The sequence below is a fragment of the Rhea pennata genome, chromosome 18, assembly GCF_028389875.1.
Source record: "Rhea pennata isolate bPtePen1 chromosome 18, bPtePen1.pri, whole genome shotgun sequence".
Lineage (NCBI taxonomy): Eukaryota > Metazoa > Chordata > Aves > Rheiformes > Rheidae > Rhea > Rhea pennata.
The window spans coordinates 14,049,799-14,076,249 of NC_084680.1; the positions used below are offsets into that span (position 1 = coordinate 14,049,799).

At 38.3% G+C, this 26,451-nt stretch overlaps 2 protein-coding genes across 11 annotated transcripts in view; both read left to right on the forward strand.

The window, feature by feature from the left end:
• SCAI (suppressor of cancer cell invasion) overlaps positions 1–6,726 on the forward strand; it is a 51,230-nt gene extending 44,504 nt beyond the window's left edge. For all 8 annotated transcript variants that reach the window (XM_062591263.1, XM_062591261.1, XM_062591262.1 and 5 more), the window contains one exon: positions 602–6,726. In XM_062591263.1, the coding sequence (XP_062447247.1) occupies positions 602–751 (150 nt within the window). In that variant the 3' untranslated portion in view covers positions 752–6,726. The remainder of the gene's footprint in view (positions 1–601) is intronic.
• A 115-nt stretch (positions 6,727–6,841) lies between these two features.
• Positions 6,842–26,048, forward strand: GOLGA1 (golgin A1). Of its 3 annotated transcripts, none has more exons than XM_062591253.1 (23): positions 6,842–6,902; positions 7,238–7,546; positions 8,934–9,024; positions 10,015–10,089; positions 10,587–10,684; positions 11,236–11,268; positions 11,754–11,882; positions 12,165–12,334; positions 12,747–12,858; positions 12,982–13,077; positions 13,514–13,639; positions 14,787–14,882; positions 15,318–15,413; positions 15,685–15,837; positions 16,049–16,144; positions 17,194–17,283; positions 18,567–18,669; positions 19,571–19,728; positions 20,163–20,324; positions 20,463–20,522; positions 21,394–21,564; positions 22,555–22,641; positions 23,522–26,048. In XM_062591253.1, the coding sequence occupies exons 2-23, from the start codon at positions 7,412–7,414 to the stop codon at positions 23,600–23,602; spliced, it is 2,418 nt and encodes an 805-aa protein (XP_062447237.1). In that variant the 5' UTR covers positions 6,842–6,902; positions 7,238–7,411; the 3' UTR covers positions 23,603–26,048. The 3 variants fall into 3 exon arrangements, with proteins under 3 accessions (XP_062447237.1, XP_062447238.1, XP_062447239.1); XM_062591254.1 differs by having other exon boundaries at positions 12,177–12,334; XM_062591255.1 differs by lacking the exon at positions 23,522–26,048 and adding an exon at positions 23,321–23,504.
• The last annotated feature ends 403 nt before the right edge of the window (positions 26,049–26,451 follow it).

A 26,451-nucleotide genomic window follows, 5' to 3' on the forward strand; every position in this document is an offset into this window, starting at 1 on the left:
TTTGTGAGTGTTGGCACATAAATTGCATGCTCCTTTTTAAGTGTTAAAGAAAAACCAAAAATAGAAGCATGGAAGGAGGCAATAGAATTAATCTTGCATAACATCTAGTAGTTTTCCAAGCCTGAGTTAGCTACCTAGGCTTCCTTGACAGCAGGAAAGAAAGGTAGATCTTTTGTGAATGGGGATGGATTTGCCCCCAGTGTCTTAGGTATCTGTTTTAGGATAAGATGAATCTCCCACTGGAGATGCTTACATGTCTACAGTTTCAAGAAATGAACTCCAGCCCAAACTGGTAGTAGGTAAGTGTATGTGAAGACTTTTTTTTTTCTTTTGGTAAGGCTTCTGTGAATAAGGAATCAAAAGCAAATGTACTTAATCATCTTAGATGAGTGATCATTTGTATTGCCCCTATGACTGTCTTTGAGTCAATGGAAAAAGAAAGCTGAACATGGCTTTATTCCTGGTAGGATCTTTTCATTCTGTGTGGCATGTAAAACAGATTACGATACTTCTTAGGTGAAACTGGCCTTTTGCATTCTTCTTCTAAAAGATTATAAAAATAAATGAATGTCTGTTTCTCTCTGTTTTCACTGTCATCTAGCAGGAAACTCGAAATTATCCAGAATCTTATCCTCAACTGCCAAGAGATGAAACTGTGGAGAACCCTCACCTCCAAAAGCACATTTTGGAGCTGGCTTCCATACTGGATGTTAGAAATGTTTTCCTGGAAAACACACTTGATGATTATTAAAAGAAACTGTGTTACTGCAAAGGGGTTTCCCTGGTCACAGATTTTGAATGGTGCAGTTTTCTAATGTGAAAATCATAAAAGGAAGTACTTGATTTTATTTTTAAATTTAGGACCATTATTTTAAAATGTAATAATAAACAGCTGTTAGTTTAGCTGTTCCATTCTGTATGGGGTCAATTTTATAATCAAAACTTTTCATGTCTTTTAAATGTTAAACTAAAGAATCACTAGAGTTTTATTTCTGGTCTTGTGGCTGCTGTCAACCACATTTCCAACAGCTGATCCTAAGCATAGAAGTACTATTGGATACCTTTAGCCCACTTTCGTGGAAATCCTTTATTTTTATACAATTTTAAATAGTTGAAAAAAATCAATAGAAAAAACAATATTTTTCCCCAAAGACTCTGGATTTGAAATGGTAAAGATGGAACCACGCAGTGCAAACCAACAATAGCAATAAGACAGAGTCCTTCATAACAAATATATTTTTTCAGTCTTAGGCAAGTAAGTAGACAAAGCTGAGGTAGATTAAGCTGCATTTGGAGCAGTGGGTTTGACATGAAGTCATAAAGATATTTAATGCTCCCTATAAATTTGTCATACTAAAGCTATATACAAAATTTGTATTGCTGCCCAATGATAATTTCCACTCTACTTGCTTGAGTGAATGGCTAGTAGACTAATGAATTGGAAAACCAAGAAAGTTGGCTCCCCTCTCTTACCATAACATGGGTCATCCTGCCATTTGTATTGCTGCCACAGTTTTCTAGGAGGAGAAGGCATTCTTCATTTTGAACTAATAGATAGAAATTCTTAAATCTCCAGCAGGTATAATCCGTCCTTCCCTTGTGTTAATGAAACATGTGGCTCCCACAGTGTTAACAGTCCCTGATAAGAACTGAAAATGTATCCCATAAAGTGCTGAATATCAACCCTTCCTAGCACCCAGTTATTCAACCAATCTGTTTGGTATCCCTGTGCCCTAGAAGAGGCGCTGGTGCTCCTCTAGGAGGTTAAAAAAAAAGTGGGTGCTTCCACAAAGCCCCATTAATGTTATGTGTGCCCATCGTTGCATCTCAGTCCTTTCTCAAGCCAGTAAAACTGAGGGGTTACAATATTGTTTGGCAGTGTTACAGGCTCTCTCAGCCCATAATGCTCAGACTAGGTGTGTTAAGGAGTACTGTGACCTTTGTAAAGGCACTTCCTGGAGAAGTTCAGAATTCTGACTGGGGGGAAGAAGTGCTTGCTGAGGGAAGTGAAAAAAGAAGTCTGATCAGTGCTTTAAAGTTGAAACCTAGTCATGCCTCCAATTTCAGGTGGGAAAAAAAAAAGTTGCAAAATGTGGAAACTACTGTAGTAGGCAAAGCTGTTTGCAAAGCTGTGACACAATGGTATGATCAACTCAAAACCTGGAATAATGAAGGACTAGGAATCAACACTGATGGACGAGGGTCCATTCAGCAGAGTGTAGCACAGAACAGCAGGATTTGCTAGACTATAAATGGGAAGTTTGAAGTTCTCTGTGTCTTAGGTTGTAGCCTATGCCCTCCATTCTTTAATTTCCCAAGTGTAAAAATTTAGTGAATACTAGTGTTTGTTTCTCTGAGCAGTCTTGAAACTGGTATGTTGGGCCCCTCACCACTTGGTGCTGCTCTTCTTTGGACTATGGCAGGACTTTGATACCTGGGATGTGGAGTTCATTTTAAAGAGTGTGTGTTTGTCTGTGTATGTGTATTCTAGGCGTTTGTGTGTATATGTACAATACACATACATCTACTTGCTGGTGTAAATTGTAAATATGTATATATGTATAGGTATTTGTATATGTATTAAAAAGTATGAAACAGTACAACGTCTATATACAAAATTTATATATACACACATACGCCATTTTGGGTGCATTCCACAAAGTGTTCTAGATTACTTGTGGCTATAGTAAGGTTATGGCTCTTCTACAATTGTAATTCTGTTTTCAGGGACTTACACTTGGTCCTTGAAGTAATTCAGAACTGAAATCAGGTACAGGAGGCCTTAGCTAGGGGTTATGAATACTCCTATGCATATTGTAGTGATTAGATTCATGGATTCTTAATGGTGAAGCTGATGATCTGCCTTTCCTTCTGGTAAGAGGTCCCTAGCTATTAAAACTTGGGATCATATGTGGAAGCTAAAGATCTTGAAAGCCTTTAAAGCAGCAGCAGGTGAGAGTTACAGATTATCATTTCTGTTATCCTCCCTGCTGTTCCTCCACCAGCAGTGTTTAATGTGCGTGGAAGATGGGAACTTTTCTTCCCCTGGCTCACTGCCTTCTGATCAGACACTTTTGTTCTGCTTTAGCTTTTGCTTTGATGAAGCTATTCTCATTTTGGTTCCATGTATCTGGAAAATAGTGTGCTATTTTGAAGCATAGGAGTGAAGATTCCTTTAGTGTGGGCTGTGAACCTCTGTGGAATATTGCCTGCTAGCTGAATGGGAAGTCTTGGCAGACACACTAGTCTGCATTTTAGCTGGGCTGAGGCGAGGAGTCCTTGCTTGCGATCTGCTAGGCCAGGAAGCCACTTTGAAGCCCTAAGAACAGGTTCTGTTTACTTGTTACCTAGATAGATCTAATCAGAGGAGAATGCACTTAAAAAAATAAAAACAACAAAAAAAATAAGCTGACTAAAGAAGCTAGAATGTAGGAGGAGAATATGCGGCTTTGAAAATTAGTTCAGAAGCTAAAACACATTATCAGCTTTGTCTGTTCAGGTCAAAAATTCATTCTTGTGTCCCTCATTCTCTTCTTACCTAGTGACCTTTGGTTCAGAAGGAATGCTGCTGATAGGAGTATTTGAAGATTTCACTCCTGTTGTGTCAGTAGGAGTAAGAAATTGTCCTTTATAAGGCCTTTTATAAGAAAAGGTTGATACTTTCTGTCTGCTCTAGCTGTAGATGAGTATTTCGTCTTGGACTTTGAGCCAGACACGCTATCCTCAGTGCATCCTCCTGCCCCCCACCCCCCCCCCAAAAAAAAGCAGCTGCATTCAAGATGAAAATGCTGACATTTTCCCTCCAAGTAAAAGCTTGTCTTGTCTGAACATACTAAACTTGTGCTACTGTGTACTGTGTGCTATGGTTGTAGGTACCTTCTCTATGTATGCTTGTATGTACTGAAGAAAAAAATGGTTTATATATCTAGCAGATCTCACTATAGGGGAGCAAAGACTGAAACACTTTTTGAATGACGAGAGAACAGATCCTTTTCTTCTCAGGCCTAATGCCTTCCTTCTTGTATCTCTCTCCCTTTTCCCATATATCCTTATTGCTTATGTTAGTGGAGAAGACTTCCTACCATTAGGCAGTACTGAATTAAAAGGGTAAATTCTGTATGTAATATCTAAAGAGAGGAAAATGTGAACTTGACTGAATATCTCCTTATTGGACATCTCCTGCCTAGGCCCATGTTTACTGCATGTGATATGTTTGAATTAACCCTCCTTCCCCAGGAGGCATCTCTATTTGTACTCCTTTGTTCACTTTGGCTTTAGAACATCTAGCCAGATCAGTGCTGTTGCCTTCCCCTCCTTTGCCTTCCCCTCCCCCCCCCCCCACTCCTCCTGACTTCTCAAAATAACAGTGAGAGGGGTAAATAGGGCCATTAATTTTTAAAGCTGTTTTTACTCTTTGGACACTCATTTTGTTCCGTGGCAACAAAAATGGAGCATTAATTTCTGTGAGCTGTGCAAACTGGAGTTGCTCCCTGGAGTGCTTTCTTGTGAAGTTTCCAAACAATTTGTTTGGGTAGTTTGTCAAAATAACATCCATCAGGTCATGACTTACTAAAACCCTCAAGAATATTCTACAGGGAGAAGTGTGAAGATGTCTTTCTAAGGATCATAGAAGGTAGATGGGGACAGGAAATTAGGCTTCAAATAACCATCTTCTAAAGCTGTAAGTTCAGTAGCTCTGGTCAGGCTTCTTGTCTACAGATGAGATGAAAGTACATCTCCAAGATGCATCCACAGGCATGCTGTTTGAATTACCTTCCTCCCTCCCCTTTTTCCTTACAGTATGATTCCGTGCTATGCTTGAAGTCTGCTTTTTCCCAAAAGCTAAAAAGGTTGGGATCTCTGTGAGCAACTTTTTTGTCTTGAGGCTTCTTTTGTAAAAGCTAGTTAGATACTTCAGTAAATATTCTCATTACAAGTCTCTAATGATAGCAGTGGCAGAGCCCTTGTTTAGTCCTGCCCATCTCACATTAAGGGGCTGCTTTGGTGTTGGTAGCTGATCTGTGTGGTGGAAATTGTTGTTCCTGTAACTGAGGGAGCTCCACAGACAGTAACAGCAAGAGTAATCTCACAAGGGAAGAAGTCTAATACATCAGCTGAAAGCCGTTCTGTGCAACCCAGTACTGTTAGACTAAGCTGCACCACCAACTTCTCTGAGGGATACCGGTAGAGAAGATAGGGCAAAACTGTCCAGAGTACATAACTTGCGTATTCCTGACATGGCTCTCTTACATTGCTTAGTATCTTTGACTTCTAGAGCAATTTGGCTTGTGTGACCACATCTATTTCCAAGGCTTTGAAAGTTTGGATGTTTACAAACAGAGCAGAGGAGGAAGCATCAGACAAATACTTCTGGTTTATATTTAGGAGTGAAAGTAAAGCTGCTGCTTCTGAAAAAGACCCTATCTTGTCATCACTTCTTTTCCTCCAAACCATTGCTCTTCCAAGACAGAGGAGGAGATCTATTTGAAGATTTCTGAATCCGAGAGATCTTTCAGAAGAGCAAGGAATAACTCTGCATTCCCATTGCTTATTATGGGCCAGCTGCCCTGATGTATGCATAGATGGTTTGCTCTTAAGGATCTTACTTTCACATTGAGAGCAGACTTAAATAGTTTGCTTGCACAAAGTAGCCCCCAAGACATTTTTAGACCTTATTGGATCTTATATCAGCAATTATTCCTTCAAGGAAAAAAAGAAAAGCCTGTGTTGAGTAGCTGGCCCCTGACTTTGCAGATTTCTTTGAGCATCTGTTTATTACCACTTTTCAGTAGTAACTGATTTTTAGGAGCAGGATTTTGCCTCATACATTTGAAAAGCACAAGGTGCTTATGCCCTGGCCCTCAGCTCAGCAAGAAGTACAAGAAAAATACAGATGGGAAGGGGGGGGATTTGGGGAATACGGAAAGATGAACTGTGTCTCAGACAGTCCATCTACCAAGGGAAAAGGAGTGTTTTGCCTCTCTGAGAAGCAGATTATTTATTACCAAAAGTAATTTTATAGTGAATTGGTTTAAAGTTATTTTACAGCCATGTGCCTGTATATCATATTTTGGTAAAAAAAACAGATATTTTACTTAAAATATATAGAGATATATAAATAAACTTTTTGGAGCAAATACTTTTTTTTGCAAGGGATCTGTGACTCACCAAAGCAATGTACTACCAGAGAGTATTCTGCCATTGGTTTTGGTGTCTTTGAGAGCAAAGTATGTTTGTATTATTGCTGAAGATTTCAGGGAAAAGTAGAAAAACTAAAGTGAGAATTGACATGACTACTCCATTTCAAAAATGAAGATCTTAGTTTCCACGTTGATTTGTATTAGTAGTTAACGACGGAACACAAGGCCTGCTTACTGCCGCCATCACCAAGGTGCGCGCCCGTTCCAGTGACGCTTCCGCCAGCCGCGTTCGTGTACGCTTCCGTTGCTACCACGCTAGCTTTGCGGCCGTTTCTCTTAGTTTTGCCGTGCCCCCTCGTTCGTTGTCGCGTTACTAGGTTTTATTTGTGTACTGTTGTGCTACGCTCGTGTGACGCGGGTGCGAGGCAGCCGCCGCGGAGACCCGACTCTGTACATCTCTTAGAGACTCGTATCGTTTCAGATGTAATGCTCTTGTTTTCTAACATGTATGATTTGGCTGTTGTCATGATACCTTGCCTTTCTGGTGGAATGGAAGGAGTTTACGATTAATAAACTGTGGCAAACGCTTGTCTGTTGCGCTGTGGTGGGGCAAGGCGCGGGCGGCCGTTACGGGGGGGGGGAGGGGGGAGGCGGCGCCCCGCGCCTGCGCAGCCCGCGCAGCCCGCGCGCAGGGCGCTTCCGGCCTCGCGCGGCACTTCCGGGTCGGCGTCGCCAGGGGCGGCGGCGGCGGCGCCGGTGCCGGTGCGGCGCGGCGCGGGGTCCGGCGGCGCGGGCGGGAGGGCGGCGGGGCCGCGCCCATCGCCAGGCGGCCGGGGGGAGGGCGGCGGCGGCGGCGGCGGGGCCTCGCCAGGCCCTCGGGCAGGCGCCGGGCCGTTGGGCAGGTGCCGGCCGGGGCCGGCCGGGCCCGGTGCCTGCGGCGAGGCGCGCTGTGGGGTTGCGGGAGCTCCGCAGAGCTTCCGCTCTGCGCTTTGAGCGCGTTGGGACGCGTGTGAAGCTAAAGGGCGCTGAGTTATTGCTGGGTGTTTAATACCGGTGGAAAGCCTTGGTGCGGAAACCTTATCTCTTTAACTTTGCAGGTGCTGTTAGGCCATGAAGGCTTCAGTGGAACTAGAGATGCAGTAAAACGGAGTGGATGAGGCGTACAGTTAAATCTCGGCTAGAAGCTTGACACAGAACGCCAGTGCACTAGCCGTATCGGAGGTAGCCGCGTTTCCGAGTACCTGGCTGCTTTGGGGCTGTAGAGCTGTAACATGTTTGCAAAGCTGAAGAAGAAGATCGCAGAAGAGGCAGCTATTGCGCCTCGCCCGGGAGGAGCTGCCAGGATACCTAGGTCTGTCAGCAAGGACTCGATTACATCTGTGGGAGCAGACTCGGGAGATGACTTTGTGAGTTGCGCTTTGCTTAGAATTTTGCTTTTTTGTTTCAGTATTTCCAGTGTGGCTTGTCAGGCAACCATTTTAAGTCTGATGTACAAGTTGGATATACGTTCTGGTATATGATGGGGTATTTGTGTAAGTGTAGATGTTAACGTGTAGATGAATTGCTGGCTTCAATGAATGTAGTTACTGAAGAGAAAGTATTTGTGTATTAATAGGAGTTCCTGGGAGGGTTTTGTTTTTATGTAAACGCAAATGACAGAACTATCTCAATACAGAACATTGTTAAACAGATGCAAAGTACTGAATAAATCTGTAGCAGTGTATAAGATAGCTTTGTGCAGATGTAATTACTGAAGCAGCAGACAAAGAAGCTGGATACTGGTTAGCAGGGATTTGGTCCTGCATTTACCTGTTGGGTTCCTGGTACACTTACTGCTTGAGCTAATTGTTTATGTAACTGCCAAGAAAGCATATTCTGTTTTGTTGCATTCAAGTAAAACTTCTGGTTCCTCTGACATCTTGTTTAAACTCTGATTCATTATAAAGCATTGCTTAAGCAAACTGTGTAATTACAGTTGTGTGGGGGTTAAATGAAGCCCTGTAACGCTGGCATCTCTGCCCTTTGATGGCTATTGTAGTTCTCAAAACCTGGATTAAGCCGTAGCGTTGCACCACTGTTGGAGCCAACAGTTAATACGTACTGTATTGCTTTAGCACAGCAGAACCCTTTATGATTCTGTTTCACTGTCTGTATGTGTGTGTGTGGATGTGTGTGTATATATATGTATGTATGTATACATGTGTATTCATATATACATATGTATAAAACCTCTTGCTTCAAGCATGAATTGTTTTAGCAGTTCCCATTTAATTGATTTTTTTTTCTCTCTCTCTCTATAAAAAGAGAGAATCATATGTTAGCTGTACAGTGGATTTTGCATGGAATGACTATTGCATGAGAGTTTAAGGGAGTTTATTCAACATGAATGGTATTATTTTTCCTTCTTCCAGTTACTTTTCCAAAATGACACCTCTTACTTGGACCCATCACAAAACCTGTCCTGTATAACCTGATTTTTTTTCCTTTCTCCAGTCATTCTGTTATGCTATCTCCCAGTGGTCAGTTTGAACAAATACTTTGCAACTATAGGTTTTAAGAGTCTTGTATTTCATGGAACAGGCCCACATTGGAGAGCTGACCATTTAAGCCCTTACTCTTTTTCTTCTTCAGCATCTTTTATGCATTCTGCTGTGCTAATACAACTCTTCCCTCGTGAAAAATGAAAGCCTCGTTCCTAGGTGGGATAGTGTTTATTATCTTTAAAGTTAGTATATGACAAGATCATTTTTTAAAAAATTTTGTAATTTACATGGGTGTTATTTTCCTATTGAGGCTTCTGATGGAAGCAGCTCTAGAGAAGATCTTTCATCCCAGTTGTTGAGAAGAAATGAACAGATAAGAAAACTGGAAGTCAAGCTGTCTGGTAGGTATCTTGATTTGTATAAAACCTTATTACTCCAGGAAGTATTTTTCCTTTGAACTTAAATGTTTTAACTTACTGTTAAAAAATTGTTGTAGTTTTTTTAGAAAAGTTTAATTTGTAACAACATGGTTGATTGTCATTTAGGTAGCTTCCAGTAAAGCTGACTGCATAAAGATGAACTGACTTGTTTCTGCTGATTTTTTTGGCAACGTTTGTGTGATTTGAACAGTTGGGATAGCTTTCTCTCCCTGTATTTCAAACAGAAAGTCTCCTGTATTTCAAACAAAATCTTCACTGGGTGCTGTCTTCCTTTCCTCACTGTTTTTTCTTTCTTACTCAGAACGTGTAAGAGTTCCCTTCTGTTAAGATCTGTGCTTTTTGATGTTGACAGACAGAAACACTCCACAAGAAGATAAACTCCCAAACAAAGAAAAAGCAAAGGATTTGGCATAAAACAATGCAGAGACTGTTTTTCTCTCTACAATCATACATTGTCCTGTAAAAGTCTTATAAGGACTCTGTTCTGATACTGCTTTCCATCCCTGTTGTATGGAGTGGCTCCGAGTGCAGGTTGAATTGTGTTATGGAGCAAAAGTACAAGCTTTTTTGAATTCCTCTATTTTCTCATTCGTTATTAAGAGAGACATTTTCTAAGTGGAAGTAAAACTAGGTCACTGTTCTTGAATGGAGTAAAATGTAGGAGCAGTTCTCCGTTCTCTGGTACTAGGTCTACTGCCCTTTTTTGTATAACTAGCACACCTAGGTCAGATCCTCCTGTTTGTACCAACCATATAGCCTATGAACAGAATAGACAGGATCTGCTTATCTTCATTTTTGTGGTCACCCAAGTTTTCCTCAACAGAAATGATTTTCTAGTTGAGAAAATCATTCTTGTTTTCCACTCATTTTTTTTTCTTCTTTTTTTTCTTTTTGATTTGTTTCCCCAATGTGTGTCCGTTCCTGGTCTGTGTCTCTCCTTCCTCACACAAGATTATGCTGATCAGATCCGAAACTTGCAGAAGATAAAAGAGAAGCTTGAAAATGCATTAGAAAAGCATCAGGATTGTATGTATTTTTTTTTTAAGTTGAAAACTATTATGGTTTATGTGCAGATGGAAAGAAATGAGTTTATATAGGTTTTTTTTAAACACATTTGCTGTCAGATTATGCACCTCTAGGTTGCAAAAAAGTTGCCAAAGCGCTTGTCTTATTTGCTGTGTAGAAAAAACAGCTATAGTTTGGCTGTTGAACAAAGTTGTCATTAATCTCTCTTTGCCTAGTTTGTGGCTAATGTTGGGGAGAGATTTTTTTTTGAAACTTTCAGCCTTATTTTAACCCAGTGAGGAACATTACTCATGTCTTCTGTTGTTTCTGGCAATTGTCTAATATGCAAGCAAATGTGTAATATGATGTAATAAATGGCACAGGATTAGTGCTAGGAGTCAAGATGGGGCTAATTACTTGGATAAGAAGCTCTTTAAAGTAATAAATAACATTCAGGAAATTGAGAAGTCATTTAAAAAGATGGGTTTGTGATACAGCTGGTGATTCTTTGTTGGCAGCCTCCATGAGGAAGTTTCAGGAGCAGAATGAAGCTCACCAGGCCAGCCGAGCCAAGATGGCTGAAGGAATGGCTTTGGCCTTGGAAAAAAAGGACCAGGTAATAGTTAAAGCTTGAACAATTAAAACAACTAAACTTGTAACCAGCTGTGGAGTGCGTGATCTTGGTGTAGTCAGCGGGTGTCACCATTAATGAAAAGAGTTGCTCTGCATTGCTTTTGCTTGCTTTGGTGAAGTCAAAGAAAGGAAGGAGCATTAAGTGCTAATGTAAGAAATGTTGTAGGACTTGTCATTGTTCTGAGTGTTCTTGCTGATTCTGGCGGGGGGGAAAAAAAGCTCTCGGAAGTTTCTAATGTAAAGTTAAGCTCACCTTTGTAAAGATTCCTTGGCAGGAGAACTGTTGTCGTTTTTATTTTACTTGCATAAAGCTTATGTATTCAAGTAACATAAGTGATTCCTCAGCTTTTCTATATTTTAATCCTATTGTTACTTTTATTTTAGTCATTCCTTTTTTTAATCATCACCACAGTTTAACATTTCTGTTAACAGTACAAAAAGAATTTCTTTTTTAATCATAATTGCAGTCTTCAAACATCTATAAATGGATTTTGATTTTTTTCTTCTATTTTTTCTTCTTTCTTTCTCATTCAGGAGTGGATGGAAAAACTGGGTCAAATTGAAAAGGTAATTAAGCTCTGATTTTTGTATTGTTAAACACTGATCAGTATGCTTACTGGAATTCAGCTCTGTTCCACCCTTTTTGTTATTTGATCTTTGTTCAATGGCAGAAGCCATTTTAAGCTCTTCTAAAGTGTCTTTGATTTTGAAGACATCATGCACATTACTAGTGGCTGCAAATATTTTTAAAGAATTAATTACCTGTAATATTATCATGCTTGAGTTACCTATCTATACTGTTTCTTAAAGTGAGACTTGATTAAGCTTTAATGAAAACAATTTAAAAAAAATTTGAAGTTCAGTAGTTTACTCTATGTTGCCTAATGCAAAACAAGTTCTGAGGAAGTCCTAGTTCTATATATAGTACCATCAGAGAGCCTTTATGGATGCAAGGCAAGAATCCTTTCCTAGAGAGTGTAGCTCAATTCCCATTGGCTTGAAATTAATATACAAATATTTATGGATTCCTTTTATTTTTGTTGGTTTATCAGGAAAAAAGAATGCTTGAAACACAGTTACAAGAAATGAGGGAGCAGAGTTTAAACCTTTTTCAAAAGAGAGATGAAATTGATGAACTGGAGGGCTTTCAGCAGCAAGAGATGGCCAAGGTTAAACACATGGTAAGATTATTTTTAAACATGAGTTTTAAAATTTCTCTTAGGATACCTAGTTAGTAGTACCACTGCAATAATTTTATTTTTTAGCCTTGATAGTTATGTGCAGACTTGCTTACCATCAAACTCCTACCAGTATGAATACACATATAATGTTATTTAGAGTATTTCAACACTGCCTTTTCTGGTAGTTCATAACTTAATAATTAAAGAGATAAGTCTAAATGAGAATTCCTTATTGTATTACTGGGTCATCTGTATTGTCAAAGATAATGTTCTAATATTCAGCTTTTGAAAAAGGAAGAATCTCTGAGCAAAGCAGAACAGGAACTAGAGGCATGCACTCGAGAATTAACTCACACTAAAGAGGTGCTTCAGGATACAAGCAACGTGTCATTAGGCCTAAGAAAAGATCTTCAGGAGTTGCGGCAGCAGTTCTTGGAGCTAGAGGCACAGAGGTATGGATGTGGTGTATTATAAGGAGCAGCATATTTGTTCCTCTTACATTTTTACTTAGTTCCAACTCTGTCTTTTTGTAAGAATTTATATATGCAGTAAACTCACTGTATAATCACTTCTAGTATGTGGGTGTATGTGCCAGGTTTTTATCTATTTCTTCTCAAGCCAATTAAAGTAATAACTTGCTTAGGATTTTGTAAGCTTGTTATAATGTATTTTTCCTAGTTTGGAACTCCGTAGTACCTGATGCTTAGCCTTTACTTTTGTGTAAAATGTATAATCAAGACAGTGGCTAATTTGAGGCCAAAAGTGTCTTGGTGTTGCTTGGTCTGTTTTCATAAGAAGCAAAATTATATCTAAGGATTATTTTTCTGGTGTACTATGTTACTTTTTTATTCTTTTTTTGTGAAGAGATGAACTAATGACAGCTGAGACAAATGCGGAAAATAAGATCACTGCTCTGGAGTTAAGAGAACAGGAGCTACAAACTGTCATTCAGCAGCTCTCTGTAGACTTGCAAAATGTAAGTTTGAGATAAGTGAAGTTTGATTCAAAGACCTCCCTGTCTCCAGAAGTAGGATTAGGTATTAATTATGTGGTTTTGGAGATCTGAGTTTCAAAGCAAGTAATCTTTCTAAATTTTTAGGCTCAAGTTGCTGGTTCTGGTTGTGAGAAGAGCCTGGAAATTTTACAGGTAGAGCATGAATCTCTGAAGATGGAATATGAACAACACAAGCAAAAGGTACTTAATTATTTGTATGTGATTTGAGAGTACTTTATTTGATCTAGTTCTAACTCCAGAGCCTTGTCTGTGAATGTATTAGTTGTATTCTTAATTTGACTGAATTTTCTCAAGAAAACAAATATATTAAAGACATGCTTGTGCTCCATGCTTTATTTGAAACTATAAGAACTGAAGGTTTAATAAATTCTTTATACAGTAGTGCTGAAGGAATGAGCAGATCAAGTGTTTTCAGATGCATCTACTGTTGGCTCATATAAAGATGTATACTTGGGTAATGCACAGTGGGTTTGAAATTTAACATCCATTAAGTGTTTCAGAATCCTATTGTCTTTTCAAATAGGACTTTTCTAATGACACTTTTTCAGTTCAAACCACAAAGAATTAGATGAAAGCTTGGCTACAAAGAAGATCTCGTGATTTCTTGTTCCAACAGATGACTCTTGAATATGATGAGAGAAATAAATTTATTGAACAGCTACAGGAAAAAGTCTTGTCTTTGGAAAAGAAGCTAGAAAGAAATCTTTCAGGGGATGAACATGTGCAGGAACTTCTCAAAGAGGTAAGCTGCCTCTACTACCTGCTTTTATAAACCGCTTAAAAGTGTAATCTTAAGGAGAGCTTTTAGGACATGCATTGCTTATTACCAATGGAAGGAATGTATGATAAGGTAAAGCATGCACATTTGTCCCTCCAGTGTGTATTGGCGTGCTACCTATACTGCGTATAGTTGCGCAGATCATTACACAGAACCCATATATGTGGCTGTTGCACGGATGTCTGCATTTGTCTTACTGCGTCTAATATTTAGGTCACTCACTATATCTGCCTGTTTAGAAATGAAAGAACAGCTTTTTCCAAGGACTTGCTCACAGGAGGTAGAACAACATGAGAGATTTTATTGGTTAATCCTTATAGAGAACTGTGCACACTCTTGCTTGTTGTTGGTCTTCTATTAACATTACTTGCAAAGCATGGGGAGAGGAAGGGGAATAGTTTTTGCACAGAAGTGTGCAAACAGAATGTTGCATATTCCATACTTCGGCCTCAAAAGTGTTAAGTAGCAGCTGAAAACTGAAAGAACTTGATTTTGGTCAATGGTCTTTCTCACTTCTTTCTCAAGCATGATGCTCCTGTTCAGAATCAACTTGGAGCAATGTTTCCCTAGCCAGTTCCTGGGAAGACAAGGGGAGGTATACTCTTTCCTGTGAGGCATGCCAACCTGATGTTGATGTGATAGATAAACTTGGCTTTAAACTCAGGCTGGTCTGAAATCCAGGTTGGGGGTATAAGGTTTTTGGAAAGTAAATGCCATAACTAGCAAATATTTTACCTTTGTTTGCTGAGATGCTGGAAAATTTAAGGACCTCAAAAAAATTTTTTTAATCGTGAGACTTGACTTCAGATAGAAAATTATGGCTCTGCTACTGGTTAGAACTTGCATTAAAGTCACGATAGAATGTCACTGAATTTTTGATTTTTAATGTTAGTGACGTCATTACCAGAGCAACATGATCTATGAAGACCCTATGTGGTAGCACCAAATTTGTTAGTTCACAAGAGCAAAGCTGTATTACACATCAGAATAACTGTTCTGTTTGAGTTTGACCTTGCTAATTACATCTATGGATATCTTAAAAAAAAAAAAAAAAAGTAAAGTAATCTTTGTCTATGCTTCGCCTCATTCTTCTCTTCTATACAATCTTCAGAAAACTGCTCTTGAGCAGAAACTGGATGAAACCAGGCAGCAGTTACTGACAGACAGAACTCATCATGCTGAGACTACGAACCTATTGGAAACACAGGTATTATTTGTTACTTCACTACAAATTGGTACTGTTTCCGGCTTCTTTATGCCCTGTACCTCCTCCCCTTGCTACATTTGTGCTCTCAACCAAAGGAGAGACTGTGTCATGTTTAGTCTTGAAAGAAAGGTCCTATTGATCATTGTCTCTAATGATGATCTCACCTGGAGGAGTTGGAGAAGTGCTACAGATTATGAAGTTAGGAATATCATCCTATCTTCCCTATACTAAGAACTAAGTAACTGAAATGCAGGCAATGTTTAGAGGAACAGAGAATTTATGGAGTTCTTGAAAAAAGCTGCATATGTCAAGGAGGCAGTCTTCCTGAACTATGTAGTTTCAGGCATTTAATGTTTAACTTACCCAGCTGAGTCATTCCACATTCTGCATGTAGATGCCTGTGGATAAGGAAGCTAATATATGGTTGTATTTTAGAATAAAGAACTGGAACAAAAGCTACAGATTGCAGTAGAAGCATTAAAGAAGAGCAAGGAAGAAGCTGATGAGCAGGATCTGCAGAGCCAGATGTTGGTGAGTAACTCCGCATGATGTTTCACTGACCGTTACCAGACAGTTCAGCATCTCCAGTGACGCTCAATTCCCTCTGTGTTGGTCTTGTTACTCAAGTGTTTTCTTGCTGCTTGTCTCCTGCTCTAGTGTCTGTATTTAAATACAAGACGCTGCTGCCACAGAAATAGCATGTTATTTTAGTTTGGGCATGTGTAACTTGAAATGGTGTCTAATTTGTATCAGAGCTTCAAAATGCCGTTTTATTAACCTAGTGTTGTTTATTTTTGTTCAGCGGACTGATCTAGAGAATGAAAGAAGTAAATTGCAGGAGCAGATTTTAAGTGTGAAACACGAATATGAAGAGAAAGTTGCTGGTCTGGAGTCTCAAATAACTGCTCTTAAAACAGCTTGGGAATTTGATAAAACAACTACTCAACACAAGCTAGTAAGTATTACATTTGTTCAGTGGGGCATTTGAGTCTTAACAAAATGATTTTAACATAACTTGTAGACCTAGCATGCTCAGACCTCTTAGCATTATAATATCTAATACTTTGAGACACTGAATATGAATAAAAGAACTCATTGAATAAGTTAATTGTTTAAGCAAAGCATGATAATACTTGTGCTTAGTACTTAAGCCAACTTTTTTACAGAGCCAATTGGAAAAGGAAAATGAAGATCTTAGTAAAAGCAGAGAAGAATATGAGAGCTCTTTGAAAAAACAAGAGTCTGAACTGGACAGGCTGAAGGTAAGGGCTTAATTGGTTAGTGACTCTGGTTAAATTTGGGACCTAGTTTGAGAAGCAGTTAATGGCAAAGTGTATTCCATAGTCAGTACTTAAAATCACGTTAGATTCGGCTTGTATGTGTACTTAGGGCCATAAATCATTTTTGAGACTTGATTTGCATTTGAGGAGCATTACAAATAGCTGATCCTGTCTTGAAACAGAATGTTTGGATCTACCTAAATCAGGCAGAAATCATATATTCCCACATAGTTAGACATGAAAAGTCTTTGAATCCTGTTAGCAGTAATGGGAACAGAATAAGAGTTCATCAAATTCTATTCATAAGCATTATATTTCTAAAATGGTTAAAAACTAAATGCAACTCTGTTGGGTATTTGCAGCTTTTCAGTTATGCTTTTTTTCTCACACCTACATATATACTTAATGCTCGCTCTTTTGAAAATAATTTTAGACTGTTGAAAGTCTTTTCTTTAGCAACTTTTGGATCCACAGTTGGATTTAAAGGTCAGTTGTAGGAAGGAAACTCTTTGTAATAGATATCTTACTTTAAGAAAATCTCTTTTTAGCTTATTGGATGTGTTTTGCTTGTTTTATACCATTTCTGTGCTGCTCTTACATGTGTAGATAGCAGTAATCCTTTAATTCAGCATTCCATTTAGGTCTGCATGAATAACTCTAATGTTAGGGTTTCCTTGCCTACCACTGAAGTGCAGCTGCCTCAAGAGTTGGAGGATATGATAACAGTTTTAATAATAGAGAACTGAAAATCAGTTATTTTAGCAGATGCCCAGAAGATGATTTTAAGGCTTCAAATATAGCTGCTTGGGTTTATGGAAAGTTCTAAGGATTCCTAGCTGTCTGTCAGCTTTAAGTCAACACTGGTAAATACTTAACAGTAAGTCTCATTTGGAAGTTTAAATCATGCTATGTTAGTAAATCCATACATTGGATCCATACATACTACTTGATAATGAATTTGGGCTTAAAGATGAGAGACTGGCTGGGTTTTAGTTTTCCTGAGTAAATTCTGAATTACCTTTTGTTTGCAGAAGGAATTAAGCAGTAGAGAAACTGTCAGCATTGAAATTGCCAAAGTGTTGGAAGAAACACGAAAACAAAAAGAGGAATTACAACAGCAGGTTAGTTAATATTGACACAGTGTAAAATATGTTTGTGTGTGTTAACTGTGCACAGATCAGACTAGATTTTGGCTTAATTATTGTAATAGGAACATTAATCAAAATCATATCTTCAGCATGCAAGACAGCAGTAGTTAAGGGTGTCTGTGTAAATGTGTACACAAGAATGTAATCAACTTCCTTGAGTTATCCTAGTGAGAGCATGTAAATTGCTGCTGACTGCAAAGTTAAGAAGTTCATAAGTTTGTAGGCTCAAGAATTACAGCAAGTTGTAGCACCTGGATTTAAACAATTGAAGGGAGACCAGGTGATAGCAGATGAACAGATAAGCTCAGAATAAAAGTGATTGATGTTTCCGAGTACTTCAGTTTGTGAGATGGTGTGGAGTCCCAGTGGGCTAGGCATCCTGATCCATTGACTTGTTGGCAGTTCTTCAAACCAAACCCGATATATTCTGGTTGTGTTCCCTTCAGTGCTTTATCGTGTCTTTGTCCTACTGAAGCACAGCAGCTCTAAAATCACAGACTTTGTCATAAGGTAGAGAAGAGTTTGTATTCAGTAAGCAAGCGTAAATTCTGGATAGTCCTGTTTTGTTTTGTGTGGTGGGTTTTTTTTTTTTTTTTTTCTTTTTTGTTTTTTTTTATATATATATATATATATAAAAGGTTGTCTTATTAGATAATGTGAGCTTGCATTTGTTCAACCTGGGAATTGTCAACTGAGCAAGTCTTACTGAATTCAGCCCCATCTTTTGTTTTCTTTATTTTTCTGGAGTAGTTGAAGATCTGTGCTTGCTTGTTCCAACAAGCAAGAATGGTGAATAGTGCAATTTTGCACAGCGGCTGTTTCACAGCTGCCACCTGCTGGTTAATCTATAACTGTGGCACAAGCTTACCAGAAACAGAAAAATGCCTTAGCTCCAGTAGCGTATTGACATCTCTGTTCTTAAATGAGGCCAGCATTGTGGAGGTGATGTCTTCTGTGAGTCTTTAAATAGATACGGATTTCTGCATTATGTAGCATCTGATACTAATGCTGCACAAACCACTTTTTCAAGGTGTGTTCGTAGCAAGGAGCTCAGGCAGCACTTCTAGGTACAAGTTGTAAGTACCAGTTACTGCCTTTGCTGCTGATATGAGAATTCTTCTCCCATTACATCCACCAAAGTAAAATAAAATAAAATAAAAAAATCTGAAGCTCTGGGTTATGCTGAAATCCTTCCATGGCCTGTTCTAGTTTTATACTGTTAACAGCTTCTATTTGTTTGTTTGACTGCTTTCAAGGTTTCACATCTGGTTTCCTTAATAGAGGAAAAGGACCAACTGATTGTTGAAAATTCTGACATGCTTCTAAAAAAGAAGGAAGAACTAAACCAACTCAGTCAAGGTTAGACCAAATGAGTTCACCACATCCCAGACAGCTTTATCTGAGTATAGTCTATAGTTCTGCATTTACCTGTCTACAGATTGTAAAACTTTTAGATTTATTTCCATCTTTCATGTGTTAAAATTTTGAAAATCTTACATTTCAGTATTAATTGGACAGTCTATACAGTATCCTTAAAAGAAAGAAAAGCTTCTCTTACTAAAGGTGCTATGTGTTTATATACCATAAGTAACAAATCCTGTTGTACTTTGTTTTGTAGATAAATGTATTGCACAAAACACATGAAATAAAGAAATACTGTTCAAAAACTCTGCTACCTTCTTGTACTGCTTTCAAATCTGCAAATTACTTGCTTGAAAGTAATTATTTACACTTTTGAAGAGCAGCTGCAAACTAATATTTCACACTGTCATACTAAAAAAAAATACTAATTTTTGTTCAGTTCTTAACTCCTCATCAGTGTTTCTTTTGTGTGTTTTTGTTCTTTAGAAAGGCAACAGAACTCTAGCTTCTTGCTGGTACCATTTCACTGAATAGCCATCTATCAGTAGCCATTTGTGCATACAGCTTAGCCCCAAGTGTTCTTGCACTGTCACAGCCTTCATTTTTCTCCTCCTTTGGAGAACAATGACTTGTGATGGAGATCTATGTTCTTCTAAAAGAGATATAGTTGATAATTATGTTCTGAAGTATTAACACGTGAATTTTGGGCAGCCATCCTTCTCTGTTGCAATGACATGTATGTAAGCTTGGGTGGCTTAAACTCCATCATCTTTCTGTCTTTATGACAGAGGAATTTGAAGAGGTCAGGATTTACCGTCTCTAGCTTTGTTAAAGAATAATAATTAATGATTTCCTTTTGATTCATAGACTGATACTAAGCAGGACTTTCCTTTCTCAGACCATGAAGCTGTTTTGCTGCAAATGCATCAGTTGCAATCTGATATAGAAGCAAGTAATAGCCAAGCAGCAGAGAAAGAACAAACAACAAGAAAAGAAATGGATGAACTGAAATTGCAGATACAGGAGTGCCTGCTGGCCAGAGAACATGAGAGAAATGTGAGTATAGTTACAAATCTGCTCTGTTCAGACTCTTCAGGAGAAAAAACTCTGCAAGAGGCCTGATGACATAGGCTTGGAATTGTTTACTCTGTCAACTTGTTCATACCTGAAACACCAGCAGTGTAGGCCATCATTATTTGTTGTTCTCTATCTTCTTAAGGGAAGTTGCTTCCTGCTAGATCTGTGACTGGCTTACAGAAGGCAGCACCTTATTTTATTTCAATCATAAAATGTCTTGAAAGAACCATTATGAGCCCAATGATATAGAGACTGATAAGCAACAAGCAGGCCAGTGAGAGATTGTAGCTAACTAGCATACCACTAATGCTTTCTGGCAATGAATAAATAAACAGCAAAGCTTTCTCACTGGGAAGTGTTCATGGGCTGCAGATGTCACGATACCTTTTTAATTTACTCTTTTGTTTTTATAGGCTTCCGAACTAGAAGAATCAGCAAGAGCCTTGAATAATAAACATTTACATCCTCCAGAAAACCGTGTGATGGAACAGAATGGAGAGGTGGCAGCTGCAGACATCATTCAACTTCAAAAAGAGAACAGAGAGCTGGAACAGCAAATCTCTGAGAAAAACAAGGTAAACTGAAACAACAGAAACAGCCGTTAGTCTTTCCATTGTAATTAGGAAGCCTGATAATTGGTGCTGTCCAAGCTGGAGCCTCAGAAAGATAGGTCTAAACATGATACCAAAATACACTTTTTGTTTCGCTTACAGATAATAAAGCAGCTACAGCAGAGAATGACAGAACTAAAAAAAACACTCCAGAAAGAGTTGGTAAGGATTATGCTTTTTAGTCTCTAGATGGCAGTTACTGACACAATTACTTGTACTACTAATTTTGAAAACTTGACTGCTAGCTAAATTGTAATTTTTTTACCTGGCATGTTTGCAGTTTTCTTGTGTTTGCGTAGATCTGAGGATCCTTAATATAGGGAAATAAATAACAAATGATCTAGAATGATTCATTGAATGGATGGTACCTATCGTCACCCAGCTCACGCAACAGAGAATGAAATAGTTGCAAAACTGTTAACTCTGATTACTGGTTTTACAGCTGAGGAATCAATAAATATAGAAGACCTGTGTTTAGTAACCTTGAGCATTTGATATATCTCTGTAGAGAGAACTGAGGTTTGAGTGATACTTAGCTGCCGCTCAGCTGAGTTTTACCACAGGAGTGATGTCTGCCCTGGGGAAAATTCTTCTTTAATAGCTCTTGGAGAAGTTTTCATCTACAAAAAAAAAAACTGACTATCTAAAAAAAAAAAAAAAAATCTTTAAAATATTCTGATATTGTGATTTTTGTTCTGAGCTTGGGAATTGTTTTGCAGAAAGCCCCCATTGAAAAAGCCCAAAGCAGGTTCGTGGTGAACTTGGTAAAAAAATTTCTAGTGTAGACCCAGTTCTGTGCTGGTTTGGGTGATGTACATGTAACACTAACAGCAACCGGCTTTTGTCTTGGAGTCTAGGGAGAGGAGAAGACACCTCTCTGCTGATCCTTTGAAGGATGAGGAGAAGCTTGTCCTCTCGATACACAGGTTGCACCCACTGTATGGATGCAGGCCCTTTGTATTAGATACTTCATACCTCTCCTGGTATTAAACTGACACAGTCTACGGTGCATTTTATTTTCTTTCTTTCTTAGAAAATAAGGCCTGACATTGAGGGACCTGAAGTACGCGAAAAAACAAATTCTGAAGTGCCTAATGCTTCTGTGACTGTCACGAACAACTCTGATTTAAATGACTCAAGGGAGATAAACTTTGAATACCTTAAACATGTTGTATTAAAATTCATGTCCTGCCGGGAATCTGAGGTAAAGATGTATGTTTAGCTTCTCTTTCTAGTCTGCTTTCTTCTAGGAACTGCTATCTGTTACCCAACAGATGCATGTAATTAAATGCAGATATAACAAGTTTTAAGTAGGATACTTTTATTTGATTTCTACTTCTGCACTTAAAAAGAAGTTGATTTCAGCAAAGTGAAACAAAACAGCTGACAGTTTATGTTCAGAAGCATGGATTATTGTGAACTAAACAAAAGAGAAATCTATGCATTTTTTTAAAAGGGTAATTATATCTGTAAATTAAAAATCCAAAACTGCAAGACATTCCCTCTATACTACCCCAAAAAGCATATGGAGCATATAATTAGAATAAATATAAAAATAAATAGAAGAGAATAAATTAGAATAAATATAACAAGAAGACACAAACAAATTGCAGTTGATCTCTAAGAGCTAATTCCTTGTTTATTGAGAGCTCCTTTACATTCTCTACATTCAGTGTCAAAAAAGTTATAGGTAAAAAAAAGTCTTGCCAACAGTGTATTTTGTTTAATTGCAAGTCAGACAGGAGATCAAGAAATAGATGTGCAATTCCATGGTGTCCTGAGTGCTTGACTACTTCAGTGTCGCTGCATGATGTCTCTCATTTAGAATTAGTGCCATAGAGTTATGATACTTAAGCATATATTTTAAATGGCATGATTCTTTCCTGCCTACATGTGATGCCACAAGAGCAAAGCTCTGCTCTAATAAACAAGGCTGCCCAATCTGTCCTCCCTTAAAATATGCAAACCACTGTTAAAGAACATAAAGACAGTAAACATTAAAGAGAAGAAATAGTATGCAAACAGCAATCCTTATCTAGTGGAACTAGAAATTTATGGAAGGCTCCTGCTCTGTTCTTCACAGTAGTGATTAAAAAGCCTGTGACCAAACCTACAGAAAATCTGTCCTGCACCATAATCCAGAATGTAGAGACCAAAAGCATCATAACCAACCAACTACTGTGGTTTCTTTCAGGCATTCCATCTAATTAAAGCTGTATCTGTGTTACTGAATTTTTCACAAGAGGAAGAAAATATGCTTAAAGAAACCTTGGAATACAAGGTAAGGGTTCTGTTCTATGTGTAGACTCCCAGAAAAAGGAACAAAAATTCTTAGATGCTGGGAGATCATGAAAAGTTTTTTTTCCAGACGTGAGCTACAATAACATTTAATGTTCACGTGTGTACTAGTCACATATATGCATGTTGGAAATTGTCTGTTTCAGTAAGGTAAATATAGTGTAACTTTCCAGTGCTTCAGAAAAGCAGCATAGTATTGCCTTGTGGACTCAGTACTAAGTGTGTAGCCAGAAGTCCTTTGCTAGGACAGTCTAATGTTTAAGCGTAGGACACTGGATTCATGGTTTTATCATTTGACATTGGCCTTAAACACATGATTCTAGAAGTTTCTAGTAGAAACACATGTTTCTACTTTCTGTTGCATAAAACAAGATTTTCTGTATGCCCCTGAATAGGTGTTTATTAGTGTATATTTGTTAGTGAGTGCTGTGCTGCCTCAGTTCCTTAGATGCTCTGCATTTCTCTCTGCTTAATGGCAGAGTAAGTAAGTAACTCGGTAAGTTAAACACATCCAGTATACACAAGTGAAAGAGAGGGAGAATTCCTTGCCATCTTGCTCAAGGAACTCTCGTACTAAATTGGCTAGAGATTCTGTGATTAAATGACTCAACTGTTTTGAAGGAATATTCATAAATGTTATCTTCAGTGTTCTTCACTTACAGAAGCAGAATGCTGTTTCGTCCAGATCTGACTGTGTGGAACTACATTCCTTTTCTTAGTCCACATTATTCAGTGTTGTATGTTTTATAAATAGTTATTCCCATCATTTGATGGGAATGATATGTACTACGTTTTTTCTCAAATCTTCAGCTTCTCTAAAAGTCGGAAACTAGCCTAATGTCTATTGTGCTTTCCCATATCAGATGTCGTGGTTTGGGTCAAAGCCATCTCCTAAAGGCAGTATCCGGCCATCTATCTCAAGCCCAAGGACACCGTGGTCTTAAGGGAACCTGAAAACTGGCAGTCAGCATCTAGCCACTTATTTTCTGTGAAAAGAACACTCAACACACTAGTTCAGGTGTGTCTTAATCACTGTCATTGCAGTATTTTGTACAAGAACTTTGATACTGTTTACAAAATTAATACTGTGCAAGGAGAATTTTCACCACAAACTGAAACACTTCTCTTGGGTTGGATCCAGGGACTGTCGTCTTGATGGTCTCTTAATGGAAGTCAGCTCCTTGTGCTCATCGGTCTTGTTTCTTAGCACCAAAGGGTAATGTTAACTCACTAACACTGGTGCTGGCAGTTCAAGCTTCTAACATTTGCATCTGTTATGATGGTGATTCTAGCTTCTGTTACGAAATGCCAGAGTTGAATAACTCTAGGTACAGTAAAGCTTCCTTGTCTCGCTGTGGAAAGCAAGCAATGAAAAGAATGTTGGCAGTGCTGTATTGAATTCCTGATGGTTTGAAAAGCCCTTCAAAGAACAGGAGCAGGAGCTTTAACCAAAAAACAAACAAACAAACAAACAACAAAAAAAAAACTGCCTTGCCTTGTTATACTGACAGAATTAATAGTTTGCATTTTTTTCATATCACTGTGTAATTTAAGGTGCATATATTCTGGCCTGCAGTCCTGAAGGCTGCATATTGATGATGATTATTTAATTTGAGAGCACAACTTTAGAGTTGTCTGATTTTACTTTTCTTAAAGAAAAATAATATTTAAAACGGTCTTAATTATAGTACCTAATACTCAGTCGCCTTTAAAATTAATCTACTAGTCTGTACCATATGTTGTTAACATAGGGAAAAGGGGATAGTAAACCATTTTAAAATTTTAAAGTTGAAAATATCTTTTATTTAAAAAAAAAAAAAAAAGTAACAAAGGGTAAAAAATATTGGTACTAAACACTTTTTTTTCCTGTGCAAGCTTGCTAGCAACTGATTTTCATAATCAGTATCTGCCTCTTTGGTTGTGGTTTTATGTACTTCAGATACTGATGTTTAAAAGAACTGTTACAGACATGTAGCGGGCTCTTAACTGTGTCCTAACTTCATGGTAAAAGGAACACTGTTTATGAGGGGTTTTTTTGGTATTTTTGAGGGCAAAATTGAATTATTATTCAATGAATCTTAGCTCCAGTAGCCTGCTTTCTTCCACCTTAGGAAAAGGGACCAAGCTGGGACTTGCCTCAAGGACTGAGAGCAGTATTATGCCTGTAGTCACGAAACAGAAAAATAGGTGAAAACAGGAAGCAGCGGTCAGTTCGACTTGCTTCTTAAAAATGGGATATGTTTTCAAAAAATTACTTATGTATGGTAGTTCTCTTACAATATTTTTACTTAGTATCTTCAAGAAAATTCAACATGTACGCTGGTGGAGATAAAGTCACTGTTGCTGTCAGAGGTCTGAATGACCTTGTTGGTAGCAGTAAGATGGAGTGTTAAGAGTCACAGCATGTGAGCTCTTCCCTGCCCCTGCATGCACTCATGCTGTGGTAAAGATGAAAGTATCCTTCCACATAAGGTCAGTTACCAAAGTAGTAAATGTGCTGCAAATCCATATTCTAGCTGACCTCCCCAAATTTTAAGCAACCAGGCATAGATACTCAAAGTAGCTATTACTATGACAAAGTAAGTAAGTGACACTGCTCAGTTTGTAGCTAGGCTATATTTATTTAAGTTGAAGAAAAACACAGGATTTTTCAGTGTATACTGAAGCTGGTCAAACAGTGTCTTTAATAGCTTGATTCATAGCACTTAACTGTGTAGAATAGGAAAGTTTGGGAAGAGTACAGCTCTGCTTTAATGTGAAAATAGACAATCAAAAAGTAGATTTGTATCAAGTGCTCCTATACTGAAACCAAGTCGGGCAGGATAACCCTGTGGGTTCTGGGAAGGGCCCAGATCTTGTTCCTTAAGGTCTTTTTCTTTGGCTCATCCCCTTGGCCCTGCCCTACGTCGGAGGGACCTGAGACCAAGGGACAGGATTTCATCTACTCTTGCTGATGCTGCTGAATGACTAATCGGTTTAAGTTGATCTTGGCTTGAAAGGTTACTGCTGAACAGTAAGGAAAGCAGTACAGGGGACTTAGGAGAAATAGTAATACATAAATCTCAGAATATTTATTTACTAACCCAATTTCAATTCAAGATCCCAAAGTTCTTACAGGATCAACTTACCATAAATTAGTTAAGTGCTGAATTTCCTTTATATATCAGAGCAAGAATGGTGTGTATACATATATTAAAAAGCTAATGCACTTTTTCCTTGTATAAAAACAATGGTATATATAATTCTTTCTATGGCCATTGGATGACTTTCCTTCTAAGCTGTAAATAAGGATTGTATTATGAAACACTATGAAATTTGTGGTGCAATACATTTTTGATTAAAACGCTAATCTTGATTTCTTTCTCTTTTATAATTCTGGTTATCTCCACTAGGATGCTATAGCTATTTAAAACGGATAGAATTTTAAAGAATGAAACAAAACCCATCTTCCTCTCTATGGCAAGAATGAGGGTGTCAGCCACCCAATTAAGGCCTTTATTTCTCATAGGGGATTAGGCCAGGAATGACTCCTAAAGTTATCTCTTACTAGGGACAGTTACTACTGCACTTTTAGCAGCTGATAATGACTGAGCAGAATACTAGGTGCACAATTGGTGGTGACAAAAAGCAGTGAGATCCAGTCTCTTTCCTAACACCTACCCTGTCAGACTCCATATGCACAGTGCAAAATGAGCCTCTCGAGAGATGCTGTAGAAACTGAAGACTCTTACCTAAGTGCTGTAACTTGAGTTGGAAACAATGACGATTTGAGTAGGTGTGTTCTTCTGGGGAA

Bases quoted from the DNA above. Each gene is read 5' to 3' on its own strand.
- GOLGA1 (XM_062591253.1), top strand. From the start codon at position 7,412: ATGTTTGCAAAGCTGAAGAAGAAGATCGCAGAAGAGGCAGCTATTGCG. The intron at 7,547-8,933 runs GTGAGTTGCGCT...TTTCCTATTGAG, and splicing joins CAGACTCGGGAGATGACTTT to GCTTCTGATGGAAGCAGCTC. The intron at 20,523-21,393 runs GTAAGGATTATG...TTTCTTTCTTAG, and splicing joins AAACACTCCAGAAAGAGTTG to AAAATAAGGCCTGACATTGA.